The sequence below is a fragment of the Mesoplodon mirus genome (genome assembly GCF_964341445.2).
Source record: "Mesoplodon mirus genome assembly, chromosome: 6".
NCBI lineage: Eukaryota > Metazoa > Chordata > Mammalia > Artiodactyla > Ziphiidae > Mesoplodon > Mesoplodon mirus.
The window spans coordinates 147,297,984-147,312,996 of record NC_138982.1 but is presented as its reverse complement, the minus strand read 5'-3'; the positions used below and the strand labels follow the sequence as shown (position 1 = coordinate 147,312,996).

Sequence of the window (15,013 nt, the reverse complement as noted above, 5' to 3'; positions counted from 1 at the left end):
ATAATCATATTATTCTAGACAATTGATTTTTAAATCAGTTAAGGAGAAAAAATTATGCATTTATATCATCTTATAATTACCTTTATCTTTACCAGTGTTCCTTGTTTTTTCAGGTGAATTCAAGTTACCATTTGGGGTCACTTGCTTTTAGCCCAAAGGACTTTCTTTAGTATTACTGGTAATGCAAGTTGGCTAGCAACAAATTCAATCGGTTTTTGTATATCTGGGAATGTTTTTCTTTGGCCTCCACTTTTGAAAGATACAGTTCTTGGTTGATAGTTTTTTTCTTTCAGCTCTTTGAATATGTTATCCCACTGTCTTCTGGCCTCCATTATTGCTGCTGAGAATTCAGCTATCAGTCTTATTGGGGTTCCCTAGTAAGTGAAAATAGTTTCTCTCTTGCTGATTTCAAGATTTCCCCTTTTGTGTTTCGGTATTTTTACCATATGTCTGTGCATCTTTTTGTGTATATCCTACTTGGAGTTTCTTGAGCTCCCTGATGTGTAGGTTTTCAATATATCTGGGGAGTTCTCAGCCATTATTTCTTTGAACTTTTTTCTGCTCTTTTCTCTCTCTCTCTTCCCCTTCTGGTACTCCCATTACACATATTGTTGGTGAGCTTAGTGGTGTTCCACATGTCTCTGAGACTATGTTCATTTTTCTTCATCCTTTTGTCCCCCTCTGTTCTTTGGATTGCATAATATTTATCAATCTACTCTCAAGTTTGCTAATTCTTTCTTCTTCCAGTTCGAAACTACTGTTGAGCCCCTCTAATGAATTTTTCATTTCAGTGATTGTACTTTCCCAACTCCAGAAATTTCTCTTTGGTTTACATTTATATAAATGATATCTGTATTTATACATTTATATGATACCTATATTATTTACATTATATAAAACATTATACATTATATTTAACATTTTATTTTAATCTCTTTATGGGTATTCTTTATTTGATGTGACACTGCCATCATACCTTCTTTTTTTTTTTTTTTTTGCGGTACGCGGGCCTCTCACTGTTGTGGCCTCTCCTGTTGTGGAGCACAGGCTCCGAACGCGCAGGCTCAGCGGCCATGGCACACGGGCCCAGCCGCTCCGTGGCATGTGGGATCTTCCCGGACCAGGGCACGAACCCGTGTCCCCTGCATCGGCAGGCGGACTCTCAACCACTGCGCCACCAGGGAAGCCCCATACCTTTACTTCTTTAATCATGGTTTCCTTTAGTTCTGTGACATATTTGGCTACTTTCAAGTCTTTGTTAAATCTGACATCTGGTTAATCTCACAGGCATTATCTGTCGCCGTCCTTTTTTCCTAGTGTATAAGTCATACTTTTCTGTTTCTTTACGTGTTGTAACGTGGCGGGGGGGCGGGAACTGGGCATTTTAGATAATACATTGTAGCAACTCCTGGTTCTTGCCACTCCTCCTCCCTCCAGGCCTTTATTTAATGACTGGCTGGATTACTTCAGTGAAATCTCTTCCCCTCTGCCCCCGCAGAAGCTTCTGCTATTGTCCCTCAAGGAGGTGCAGCCTTGGGCAGGCTTAGTCGCCCTGGGGTGATGGTGCTTTGGGCAGGTCTCTCCAGTCCCTATCCCTGACCACACCCAGCTGTGAAGTTCCACCGATTGCCAGCTGACTGCTCTATCATTTCAGCAGTGCTCAGGGGGCATAAATTGCTCTATAGCCAAATGTGATCCAATTCAGGATTTATTGAAGAAATCGTTCCCAAAGTCAGTGTTTGAGATTTGTTCTAACCCCAGGAGGGCTCTTCCTAGCTGTCTCTTTTCCTGGTTCTTCTGCAAACTACTTGGCCTACAAGTTAGCTTGTATCTTCATTGAATCTATGAACTTCCTAATTGCCTTTCAACACACTTGTGCTGCTTTTGAGAGTGTCCTTAGGATTGAACTTCTCCATGCTCTGGTGCAAATGAAGTCAGTTCCTTTAGGAAGAGATGGGGAGATACCTGTTTTATAGCTTGCTTCTCCCCCCAGGCAACAGCTCCAAGCCAGGGTTCTGGGTCTAGGAGTGAGAACAACGGCCCACATCTCTCTGAGTGACACTCCTGCTTCAGGGGCTGAGCACTCGGTGGCGTTGGGGGCAGTGGCCTAAGGTCCTCCCCGCTTGCCTCTCCTGGTAGGGAACCATCATCTGAAGAGCTGGGAAGGGCACCCAGGGCCCTGTACACTCAGAGGCACTTTACCCAAGGTAGAGGCTCCATTCCATGAGCAGAGGCTGGATGGAAGAAGAGATCTCTCATCTCTCACTTGCACTCACCCAGAACTTAGCTGCATCAACAGGTAACTGGGGGCAGGAGCCTGTGTTCTTGGCTGTGCCTGTTTGGAGTGGAATTTCTGCTTGGCTCAGCTGGGAGGTGGGAGGGAAGGAGCAGTCTTGGTTCAAATAACAGACTCTTGCTTTTATTAATGAACTTTCATGTATAGACATTTCTTCATTTGTTGTATGCACTTAGGACTATTTCCAAAGGCTTAAAAGTTAAAAATAAATAATTTTCACCCATTTTGCTGGCAAGCATGTCTATGGAACTTCTCAGGCCATCATGCCAGAAGTTGACCTTCTTTCTTTATCTTCTCATGTAAAGTAAATGCTAAGCACTGCTTGTCTTTGAACTTGTGCTCCACTCCATCAGAGCACAACAGCCTCCAGACAGCCTCCATCCTGCTGCTTCCACCTGGAGCCCTGCAGCACCTGGGTGCACACACCTGCAAATCCAGCTCACTGCTGCTGGGAGTGGTGACAGGTGACAATGCCTCTGTGCTCCCTTTTCCCCTCAAAGCTTCATCTGGCCCCTTGTGGCCCTTCTTCAACTTCGGGCTTGTGGCATCTGTAATGAACATTCATGATATCTGGGCTTTTCAGTCAATTTCAGAGCCTGGGAGTAAGTGGGCCATACTCCGTTGGCACTTAAAACTAAGAAAAACATCTCACTTTCTCACTTTGCACTGCCCCTGGCAAACTTTACTTCCAAACCATCTCATGGCCTCATGTAAAAAGGTTTCCCCATTGAACCCCAAAAGGCAGAGCTAGATGCAGGGAGACCAGGGGGAGGATCAGGGTGAGGAAGGGAGTGAGCTCACCTGGGGTGGGGCTGCAGGCTCTCAAGACACCCACAGCAGGGAGGGTGACCCAGCCGCCTGCATGGACGATGTAAAGACTATTCCCCTTGAACACAAGAAGCTTTGAAAGTTTGCATGTAGTTACCTATTAAAAGAATTCTTCAGGACTTCCCTGGCGGTCCAGTGGTTAAGACTCTGTGCTTCCAATGCAGGGGGTGCGGGTTCGATCCCTCGTTGGGGAACTAAGATCCCACATGCCACGGCACAGCCAAAAAACCAGAACAAAACAAAACAAACAAAAAAGAATTCTTCATTACTGAAACTGAATATCATACGAAAGACGATGAATGCTATACAGGGTGTTATAACACTATTACTGCATCCAGTTTAAAGAGAAAGTGTTTCTTCCTTAAGCCATTAAGACCCAGAACTTATGCAAATTGATCTCAGATAGAAAGAGAATGCTGCTCTCTCTTCTTCTGGCATGCAGCAAGTAGCACGCGCACGATTCGTGGACAATACACGCCATCAGTGAGACAGAGGCCCTGGTGGGAAGGCCTGGGGCAGACTGGCAGGAAGCGGGCAAACACAGGAGGTAAAGCTGTTTCCCCCACAGGGTTATGCTGACCACCCCGGAAGAATCACTTTGCAACAAATCAGATATATTCATAATCTGAAATTAAGCACAAGCAACCATACTTTTCATAAAATAATTAGAACACTTCAAAAACAAACAGAATCAAGATACAAATGGACCCACTAGAAAAAGTATGGATTATATGGAGATTATGATTCTTAATATAAATTGGCTCCTAAAAATCAATTTAAAAAAAAACCTTGAGGGAGGGGGAGCCAAGACAGCTGTGTGGGAAGACACGAAGTTAGCGTCTCCCCACAACTAAGGCACCTGTGGCTGCTGGTGGGGGACCCTGACGCCCAAGGAGATGGGAGGAACCCCCACATGATCCGGGAGTATGTAGGGGGACGGGGTGGGAGGAGAAGTGGAGGCCAGACAGGATCAGCGCCCCTGAGGCCAGGGAGATCAGGAGAGGCAGGCGGGAGGGGCCTCGGAGAAGAGCAGGAGAGGAGCGGAGGGCGATCACCTTGCCCACTCGAGCCCAGGAAGCCTGCTGGGCTCCCAGGTGAGGTCCCCACCCTCTGAGATCAGGGGTGGGGGGCATGCCTGGGCCCCTTCTGTTCCTTGAGCCTAAGCCCCACCCCACACAGCCCCCAGCACCTTTTCCAGCGCTGTGGGTCCTGAGCATTGGCCCCGCCCACCAACCAAATCTCGCCCTTGCTTAGGCCCTGCCCTCCACAGTCAAGGCCTTTTCCCCCCGCTTTTTTTTCTTTTTCCTCCTCTTTTTCACTACTGTGATACTGATGTACCTTCCGGTTGTTGATTCATCTATATTTTTATTTTTATATTCTTTCGACCATATCTGTTAGTTTCCTAGTCTAATTTTATTTTTTACTTTGTTATTGTTCTGTTTTTTTTTTTTTTTTTTTTGCTGCTCCACGTGGCTTGTGGGATCTTGGTTCATGAGCTGAGGGTCGAGCCGAAGCTCCTGCACTGGGAGCTCAAGAGTCTGAACCACTGGACTAACAGAGAACCTCAGACACCAGCGAATATCCATTGGAGTGTGGTCTCACGGAGTTCCTCATCTCAGCACCAAGACCCAGCTCTACCCAATAGCCTACAAACTCCAGTGTTGGAAGCCTCAGGCCAAACAACCAGTAAGACAGGAACACAATCCCACTCATTTAAAAAAAAAAAAAAAAAGAGAAGGCAAAAAAATATGTCACAGATGAAGGAGCAAGGTAAAAACCTACAAGACCAAATAAATGAAGAGGAAATAGGCAATCTACCTGAAAAAGAATTCAGAGTAATGATAGTAAAGATGATCCAGAATCTAGGAAATAGAATGGAGGCACAGATTGAGAAAATACAAGAAATGTTTAACAAAGATCTAGAAGAAGAACTAAAGAACAAACAAACAGAGATGAACAACACAATAACTGAAATGAGAAATTCACTAGAAGGAATCAATAACAGAATAACTGAGGCAGAAGAACGAATAAGTGAGCTGGAAAACAAAATGGTGGAAATAAGTGCCAAGGAGCAGAATTTTAAAAAAAAAGAATGAAAAGAATTGAAGACAATCTCAGAGACCTCTGGGACAACACTAAATGCACCAACATTCGAATTATAGGGGTCCCAAAAGAAGAAGAGAAAAAGAAAGGGTCTGAGAAAATATCTGAAGAGATTATAGTTGAAAACTTCCCTAACATGGGAAAGGAAATAGTCACCAAAATCCAGGAAGCACAGAGAGTCCCATACAGGATAAACCCTAGGAAAAACACACCAGGACACACATTAATCAAACTAACAAAAATTAAATTCAAAGAAAAAGTACTAAAAGTAGCAAGGGAAAAACAAAAAATAACACACAACGGAATCCCCATAAGGTTATCAGCTGATTGGAAACTCGGCAGGCCAGAAGGGAGTAGCAGAATATACTTAAAGTGATGAAAGAGAAAAACCTACAACCGAGATTACTCTACCCAGCAAGGATCTCATTCAGATTCGACGGAGAAGTCAAAAGCTTTTCAGACAAGCAAAAGCTAAGAGAATTCAGCAACACCAAACCAGCTTTACAACAAATGCTAAAGAAACTTCTTAAGCGGGAAACACAAGAGAAGAAAAAGACCCACAAAAACAAACCCCCCAAAATTAAGAAAATGGTAATAGGAACACACATATCGATAATAACCCTGAATGTAAATGGATTAAATGCCCCAACCAAAAGACAGAGACCAGCTGAATGAATACAAAAACAAGACTTATATATATGCTGTCTACAAGAGACCCACTTCAGACCTAGGGACACAGACAGACTGAAAGTGAAGGGATGGAAAAAGATACTCCATGCAAATGGAAATCAAAAGAAAGTTGGAGTAGCAATACTTGTATCAGATAAAACAGACTTTAAAATAAAGACTGTTACAAGAGATAAGGGACACTACATAATGATCAAAGGATCAATCCAAGAAGAAGATACAACAACTATAAATGTTTATGCACCCAACATAGGAGTACCTCAATACATAAGGCAAATGCTAACAACCATGAAAGGAGAAATCGACAGTAACACAATAACAGTAGGGGACTTTAACACCCCACTTAACACCCATGGACAGATCACTCAAACAGAAAATACATCAGGAAATACAAGCTTTAAATGACATGATAGACCAGATAGATCTAATGGATATTTATAGAACATTCCACCCAAAAATGGCAGAATACACTTTCTTCTCAAGTGCACACAGAACATTCTCCAGGATAGGTTACATCTTGGTTCACAAATCAAGCCTCAGCAAATTTAAGAAAACTGAAATCATATCAAGCATCTTTTCTGACCACAATGCTATGAGATTAGAAATCAATTACAGGAAAAAAACTGAAAAAAACACAAATACATGGAGGCTAAACAGTGCACTACTAAATAACCAAGAGACCACTGAAGAAATCAAAGAAGAAATTTAAAAATACATAGAAACAAACGACAACGAAAGCATGATGACCCAAAACCTATGGGACGCAGCAAAAGCAGTTCTAAGTGGGAAGCTTATAGCAATTCAATCTCACCTTAAGAAACAAGAAAAATCTCAAATAAACAATCTAACCCTACACTTAAAACAACTAAAGAAGAACAAAGAACCAAAGTCAGTAGAAGGAAAGAAATCATAAAGATCAGAGCAGAAATAAATGAAACAGAAATGAAGAAAACAATAGCAAAGATCAATAAAACTCAAAGCTGGTTCTTTGAGAAGATAAAATTGATAAACCCTTAGCCAAACTCATCAGAAAAAAAAGGGAGAGTATGCAAATCAATAAAATTAGAAATGAAAAAGGAGAAATCACAACTGACACTGCAGAAATACAAAGGATTATAAGAGACTACTACAAACAACTATATGCCAATAAGATGGACAACCACAGGAAATGGACAAATTCTTGGAAAGGTACAATTTTCCAAGACTGAACCAGGAAGAATTAGAAAATATAAACAGACCTATCACAAGTAATGAAATTGAAACCACAATTAAAAATCTTCCAACAAACAGAAGTCCAGGACCAGATGGCTTCACAGGCGAATGCTCTATCAAACATTTAGAGAAGAGCGAACACCAGTCCTTCTCAAACTCTTCCAAAAAACTGCAGAGGGAGGAACACTCCCAAATTCATTCTACGAAGCCACCATCACCCTGATACCAAAACCAGAAAAAAGATATCACAAAAAAAGAAAATTATAGACCAATATCCCTGATGAACATAGATGCAAAAATCCTGAACAAAATAGTAGCAAACAGAATCCAACAGCTCATTAAAAGGATCACACACCGTGGTCAAGTGGGATTTATCCCAGGGATGCAAGGATTCTTCAATATACGCAAACCAATCAATGTGATACAGCATATTAACAAATTAAGGAATAAAAACCACATGATCATCTCAATAGATGCAGAAAAAGCTTTTGACAAAATTCAACACCCATTTATGATAAAAAATACTTAAAAAATTTTTTTTTCTCCAGAAAAAGGGCATAGAGGGAACCTACCTCAACATAATAAAGGCCATATATGACAAACCCATAGCAAGCATCATACTCAATGGTAAAAAACTGAAAACATTTCCACTAAGTTCAGGAACAAGACAAGGATGTCCACTCTTGCCACTCTTATTCAACATACTTTTGGAAGTCCTAGCCACAGCAATCAGAAAAGAAAAAGAAATAAAAGGAATACAAATTGGACAAAGAAGAAGTAAAACTGTCAACGTTTGCTGATGACATGACACTATACATAGAAAAAACTGAAGATGCCACCAGAAAACTACTACAACTAATCAATGAATTTGGTAAGGTTGTAGGATACAAAATTAATGCACAGAAAACTCTAGCATTCCTATACACCAACAACGAAAAATCAGAAAGAGAAATTAAGGAAACACTCCCACTTACTGTTGCAACAAAAAGAATAAAATACCTAGGAATAAACCCGCCTAAGGAGGCAAAAGACTTGTACTCAGAAAACTATAAAACACTGATGAAAGAAATCAAAGATGACATGAACAGATAGAGAAACATACCATGTTCTTGGATTGGAAAAATCAATATTGTTAAAATGACTATACTACCCAAAGCAATCTATAGATTCAATGCAATCCCCATCAAACTACCAATGGCATTCTTCACAGAATTAGAACAAAAATTTTTATAATTCTTATGGAAATAAAAAATACCCCAAATAGCCAAAGCAATCTTGAGAAAGAAAAACGGAGTTGGAGGAATCAGGCTCCCCGACTTCAAACCATACCACAAAGCAAGAGTAATCAAGACAGTATGGTACTAGCACAAAAATAGAAATATAGATCAATGGTACAGGATACAATGGCCAGAGATAAACCCACACACATATGGGCACCTAATTTACGGTGAAGAAGGCAAGAACATACAATGGAGAAAAGACAGCCTCTTCAATAAGTGGTGCTAAACTGGACAGCTGCATGTAAAAGAGTGAAATTAGAAAACTCCCTAACACCACACACAAAAATAAACTCAAAATGGATTAGAGACCGAAATGTAAGACCAGAGACTATAAAACTCTTAGAGGAAAACATATGAAGAACACTCTTTGACATAAACAGCAAGATCTTTTTTGACCCACTTCCTAGAGTAACAGAAATAAAAACAAAAATAAACAAATGGGACTTAATTAGACTTAAAAGCTTTTGTGCAGCAAAGGAAACCATAAACAGGACAAAAAGACAACCGTCAGAATGGGAGAAAATATTTGCAAATAAAACAACAGTCAAAGGATTAATCTCCAAAATACACAAACAGCTCATGAAGCTCAATATCAAAAAAAAAGAAACAATCCAGTTAAAAAATGGGTGGAAGACCTAAATAGACATTTCACCAAGGAAGACATACAGATGGCCAAGAGGCACATGAAAAGATGCTCAACATCACTAATTATTAGAGAAACGCAAATCAAAACTACAATGAGGTATCACCTCACAACGGTCAGAGTCTGTCATAGAGTGAAGTAAGTCAGAAAAACAAATACTGTATGCTAACACGTATATATGGAATAAAAAAAAATGGTACTGATGAACTTAGTTGCACGGCAGGAATAAAGAGGTAGACGTAGAGCATGGACTTGAGGACATGGGGTGGGAGGGTGAAGCTGGGGCGAAGTGAGAGTACCATCGATACATGTACACTACCGAATGTGAAATCGTTGGCTGGTGGGAAGCAGCAGCATAGCACAGGGAGATCAGCTCAGTGCTTTGTGATGACCTAGAGGGGTGGGATAGGGAGGGTGGGAGGGAGGCTCAAGAGAGAGGGGATATGGGGACATGTGTATGCATACAGCTGATTCACTTTGTTGTTCAACAGAAACTAACATGGTATTGTGAAGCAATTATACTCCAATAAAGATTAAAAAAGAAACCCTTGAGGGACTTCCGTTTTGGTCCGGTGGTTAAGAATCCACCTTCCAATGCAGGGGACACAGGTTCGATCCCTGGTCAGGGAACTAAGATCCCACATGCCGCAGAGCAATTAAGCCTGCACACCGCAACTACTGAGCACGCATGCTCTGGAGCCCGCACCACAACTAGAGAGCCACGCGCGGCACAGTTACTGAGCCCGCGTGCTCTGGAGCCTGTGCGCCACAACTAGAGAGAAGCCCGCGTGCCGCAACTAAGACCTGATGCAGCCAAATAAATAAAATTTAAAAAAGAATTAAAAAAAAACCCTGCCAAATAGAACGCATCAAATGAGAAATTAAAATGACCACAAACACATGAAAACATACTCAGCATCACTAGACATGATACTTACTTGACTATCAAATTGACAAGGACTTATTTATTTATTGCCGGTGCTCTCAGGCTGCCAGGAAAATGCTTCTCCCACGCTGCCTTGTGCGCTTCCGAGGGCAGGGGTGTTCAAAGCTTCACACCTGGCACGAACTCTATCTGTAGGAACTGAGCCCAAGGCAGGTCTTGCGTGTGAACACACACCCACGAGGAGGTTCATGGCAGCACGGCTGAAATGACGCTGACACAGAGCAAGTGAATACAAGCTGCATGCAGTCGAGCCCCCCTCCCATATGACACAGTCATTAAAACATTTAGAAGAATATATGTAACAGATTAAAAGTCGAATTTATTAACTACAAAAGCTGATTATAAAATTATGATGATCGATCCTAATTTTGTAAAAGTGTTTTAAAGGAAAAAATTAATCCTTGAAAGGATTTACATCAAATACTAATGCTGTCATTACCGTGAGGTAGGATTATGGGAGATTTAAATTTTCTTCTTTATACTTTAATGTGCTTTGTAGATTTTATGCTGTAGCATAAATGCTTTTATATTCAGGAAAGAATGCATAATAAAATACATCGTATTTGGGGTAATTTAAAAAACCTTTTCACACATTTCAAAATGCAGAATTATAAACAGTCAATAACTTTATTAACATAATGATATAAAAATTTTAGTGTGATATACAGAATTCCCAGAGAGTAATTTTAAAACATTTTAATGCTTCTTAAAATCTTAATTTACAAGACACCTTGTCTTACTGCCACCGACCTTTCAATACAAAAATTTTACAATATTTGTTTGCTATAAAACTACAACATACAAGGCTGGGTAGTTCTTCCCCTGCTGGCCATTCTGTTATAAGGAATGTCCATTAGTCAACTACTAGGACCTCTGTATGTCAAACAATAAATTACACAGATTATGTACATAATTACAAGAGGATTATTCAAACTCCAGTATGTTGTTACACACCACACTGCAGGCCAACGCCTCAGGCCAACAGCTACTGAGCGCAAGCTACTTGTAGCCAAATATGAGTCACACGTGAGAGTTGGCCCAGTTAGCCAGGCCTTTTTGGTGGAGAATTTAAAATGGTAGAGAATTAATAACAACTTTGTTAGGCACTGATCCAGGCTAATTCCAGAAAAGCCTGGTCGTTCTAGGAAGCACGCACGATTCATAAACTTTCCCACCCTCAGTCCCCGACAACTGGTAACATACTCTTCATTAGTGATACAAAAATACTGTCTTAGATTCGAGCTTCTCTTCAAATTCTTAGAAGTAACTAAAGGATATCACGTTTTCTTCTTTGATTTAGACTTACGATAGTATTATACCATTCAGTCTGGTCAAGTGAGAATAAAATAACTGAACATGATTTGGCCAAATTTTACAGGCACACAACTCAAACTGCAACAGCAAGGGGCAAGGCTCTCCTGGGCTGGGCCCCTCGGAGGTACTGCCGGTGCTCGGCAGACATCACCAAGGACGGAAACCTCACCCCACCGGGGCTTCCACATCTGTTGACGTGGAATAAAAATAATAATTCAGTACACTTCCGTGCAGTGAGAAGAGCTTATACTGTGGTTATGAAAACAAGCACTTCAGTTGAAGAGCAAGAAGTCAGAAACTCAGAAAGTGGTTTAAAACTCAATGCTGGTTTATCTTTCCGAAACACAGCACCTCACCTGACGGCCCCAGATGGCCCCTGTCGAGCGTTAGTGATCACACAGGCAGACAGTCGTGCACACCTGTTTCAAGAGAGGAAGCGTGTGTGTCCAGTGCCTGGTCTGGGGCCCAAAGGTGGACAGGGCGGCCAGGCCAGGCTCACTCCTGTCCACCAGCCTTTCTGGGCTCCGCGCTTTCCTGTAAATCAGAATCGAAGCAGCTGTACTTGGGCCTCAAATTCCTCCTAGCATAAATTCTATATATGAACTCGTCATTTGAAGTGGGAAAAAACATTTGAATTTTTAAAATCGAGAACTGTATTTTCAGCCTAAAAAAGTGCAATCTCACACCTGCAGCTCCCGCAGCACCCACACCAGGTCTCTTTCCCAGTCACCCCATCTGTTAAATTAGTGACATTCATGGTTCTGTAAATGTCCTTGATAATTAAAGATTTCTTTGAATAACTCAGGAAGTGGTTTTTAAAATGAGATGGACCTGTACGAGCGTAAGAGGCGGGGCACCGCGCTCCCAGAGCCTGGGGTCCTCTCCCTGGGGGCGGCAGATGCTGCCGTGTTTTCACACGTCCCAGCACCTCCGACACGTCCCGAGGTCCCTCAGGGCCAGGGTGTGAGCTGTGCTCACATGTTGTAGGCGACGTAGATGGGGTCCAACTGGTCGGCCAGGAAGCCATCACGCAGGTGCATGCGCTGCTTCTCCCCGCGGGAGTTGATGGGGATGACACCTGGGTCCACGATGACCACGACGCCCACCACTAGGTGATGCTCCTCCAGCACCACGTTCGTCACCAGGGCCACCAGGTCCAGTGCATCCTGTTCCAGTCCATCCAGCTCAACCACCACCACCAGCAGGTTGGTCCAGGTGAACACGGCACTGCAGGGAGAAGGCAGACGGTGTCACACGGGGCCAGGCACAGGCTTTGGGGGCTGGGAAAGGGCGTCAGAAAGAGACCAGTGAAAAAAACCAAAGTAGCTTCACGGACGTCACCCTCCTGCTCAAGGTCAGTTACAATTCAAAGGCTAAGTTAAGTGTGTTTTACAGGAGTATCTATTCTAATTAAAGTTCTCGCTAAGAACCAAGAATATGTGATGTCGAAAGCTGTGCCTTTCCCAAGGCAAGCTCCCTACAAGGTGAGGATATCCTGAGTCTCGACCATTTAAATTAGGAAATTCACGTTAAAAGCAGAAGCATTTCAGGATAACTGTGGAGCTCTCACCTTTTGCCTGTGCATTTGCGGACAGACTCTTAGCTTAAGACTGATTAGGAAGAGGAAAAACCAAGCAAACCCAAACAAGGGGTCTCTGGCCCGTGATCCCAAGAGCGTGTCTGGGGTCTGCTCCTGGAGAGGCAGCTGGCCGCCTCACCCGCACGGCCGCAGTGCCTGCCCTGGCCCCGGAGAGCTGGGTGACGGGCACCCCAGGCCCTCACCACTCGGCGATGCTCCTGTGCGCCCGGATCACTGACGTCTCGATGTCGACGGGGTGATAGCGCATGCCCCTCAGCTCCAGCGTCTCATCCAGAGACCCCACCACGTACAGCGCGTCGTGTCGCTCTGTGGACAGCACAGTTCGCCCACCTCAGCACAGCACGCGGTGCCAATGGCTGGCGACTCAAACATTGCCTGACGACAGCCTCCTGCCACGCTCGGCCCCGAAATTCAGAGAAGTTACGCCCACGTCTGAATATTTATTTAACAACAACTTTTACTATCTCTGGAAATGAAGCAGCAGCTACAGAGGCTCCCAAAACTTCTGACAGCATCTGGCCAGCGTGCTGTGGCCAAGGGACTTTGAAAGCTTGGGGGGTCGTGTGGGGAGGGCCCAAGAGATGGCTAGTGAGACTCGCCCACGGCTAAGCCTGGGGGGCCCACAGCCTCTGCCAGCAACCCCACATCCTCCACAGAGGCTGGGGTGCAAGACCAGTGAAGGAAAAAGAGTAATTTTCAGAGAAAACCGTGTCACCTAGAGAGACGAGCTCCTAGCGAGGGGCAAGGTGAGTCGGCGGGGGCCCCCAAGATGCCGCCCGCATGGAGCTCAGGTGCCGGTGTGGGGCTGCACAGGGACCCCTCACCTCCGCTGGCGTCGGTGAGCTCTGTCCTTCGGAGGAATCCCAGGAAGCCAGTCCTTGCCCAAACGGTCTGGGTGTCTCCGAAACTCAGCCGGGCACTGAAGTGGTCGGCGTGGAGGCCCTCCTCCCCGTAGACTGTGTAGTACCCAGTGGCACTGTGCGGGCTACTCACCCAGACCTGGGGGCCCAGGGGACGAGGGGGTCAGTTGCCACGGTGCCAGGCACAGTCTGTGCCGATTCACGGCAGCAACGCCACAGCACACGGGTGCGGGGACGGGGTACTCGAACTAAGTTACAACAGGCACGGAAAGCAGGCAAGTGACTGTCCTCCTTCAAATGAACCGTTCCCCTCCTTGGACCCCGGAGAGACGCCTGTGGGACAGTGATGTACACAGCTGACAGTAAGAAAGAACCGGGAGCAACCTGCACGTGCACACGCACACAGGGCCAGCAAGAGAGTCAGGACGCAGACCCGCCCGCACGTGGGCTAACGGCGCCCAGAGCATCACGGGCCCCCAGGGCACCCTTCTAAAGCCAGGGCCCTCCAGGACCCACAGGCGGCTCCCGACTGACTACCAGGCTCTATGTATCCCCCAAAAGCAGGGTCCGAAAGAGGAGACAGCGTGGCCACATGGGTCCCGGCCTGGGGCAGACCTGCCAGGACTGTCTTGGGACCCACTGCTGCCCTAACAGGCCTGGGCCCAGCTGGCCAGGAAGTGGGTCGGGTAGAGGGGAGGCCCCAGGCAGAGCACACCCAGCCCTGGGACTGGGACACCTTTCCTGGCCGATGCGGCATGAGCCCCGGGCCCACCCATGCCCTCGTCCCAGCTGGTCAGGGACCAGGCAGTGTGTGTGGACACCCCTGGGTGCTGCCCTCAGCAGTGCAGGATGCTGGCCCCCAGGCCCGGAACTGGGAGCTGAGACCATTCCCACCGTAACAGACCAGCCTGGGCACCCAGGCTCCACCTGCCATCCTGGCCACCAGGTACTGGGTCCCACCTGTCCCGTTACTCTAGACCAGGTGCTGTACGCAGGCATAACAAGGACCCCAGCATAGCCTGTGTCCTGGGGCAGTGAGGACCCCCCTGCCCCGTGTCCCCAGGATGGAGAAGACCATCCCTCTTAGCTATGCGGTCCGCCCCGTGCTGTCCCTCACTGGGGCTGCAGGAACTTCCCTTCAAGGAACAGCTGTTTCCTCCACGGCTGCGGGGTCCTGTGAGGCTCCTTAGGCCACCCAGTGTCTGCAACTCAAGGTTTCCCTCTGCTAGTGGGGTAACGGGGCA

At 45.0% G+C, this 15,013-nt stretch overlaps 1 protein-coding gene across 14 annotated transcripts in view; it reads right to left on the bottom strand.

Annotated features, from left to right (window-relative positions):
- Positions 1-10,415: 10,415 nt before the first annotated feature.
- Positions 10,416-15,013, bottom strand: part of DIP2A (disco interacting protein 2 homolog A) — a gene marked incomplete at its 3' end in the record, with an annotated part of 93,091 nt that continues 88,493 nt past the window's right edge. For 12 of the 14 annotated variants that reach the window (XM_082624835.1, XM_082624842.1, XM_082624849.1 and 9 more), the window contains 3 exons: positions 13,734-13,908; positions 13,092-13,215; positions 10,416-12,536 (listed from right to left, as the gene is read on the bottom strand). In XM_082624835.1, the coding sequence (XP_082480961.1) occupies positions 12,284-12,536; positions 13,092-13,215; positions 13,734-13,908 (552 nt within the window). Of the gene's footprint in view, positions 12,590-13,091; positions 13,216-13,733; positions 13,909-15,013 lie in introns of those variants that run through there. The other 2 variants (XM_082624846.1, XR_014294358.1) reach the window with 2 other exon arrangements.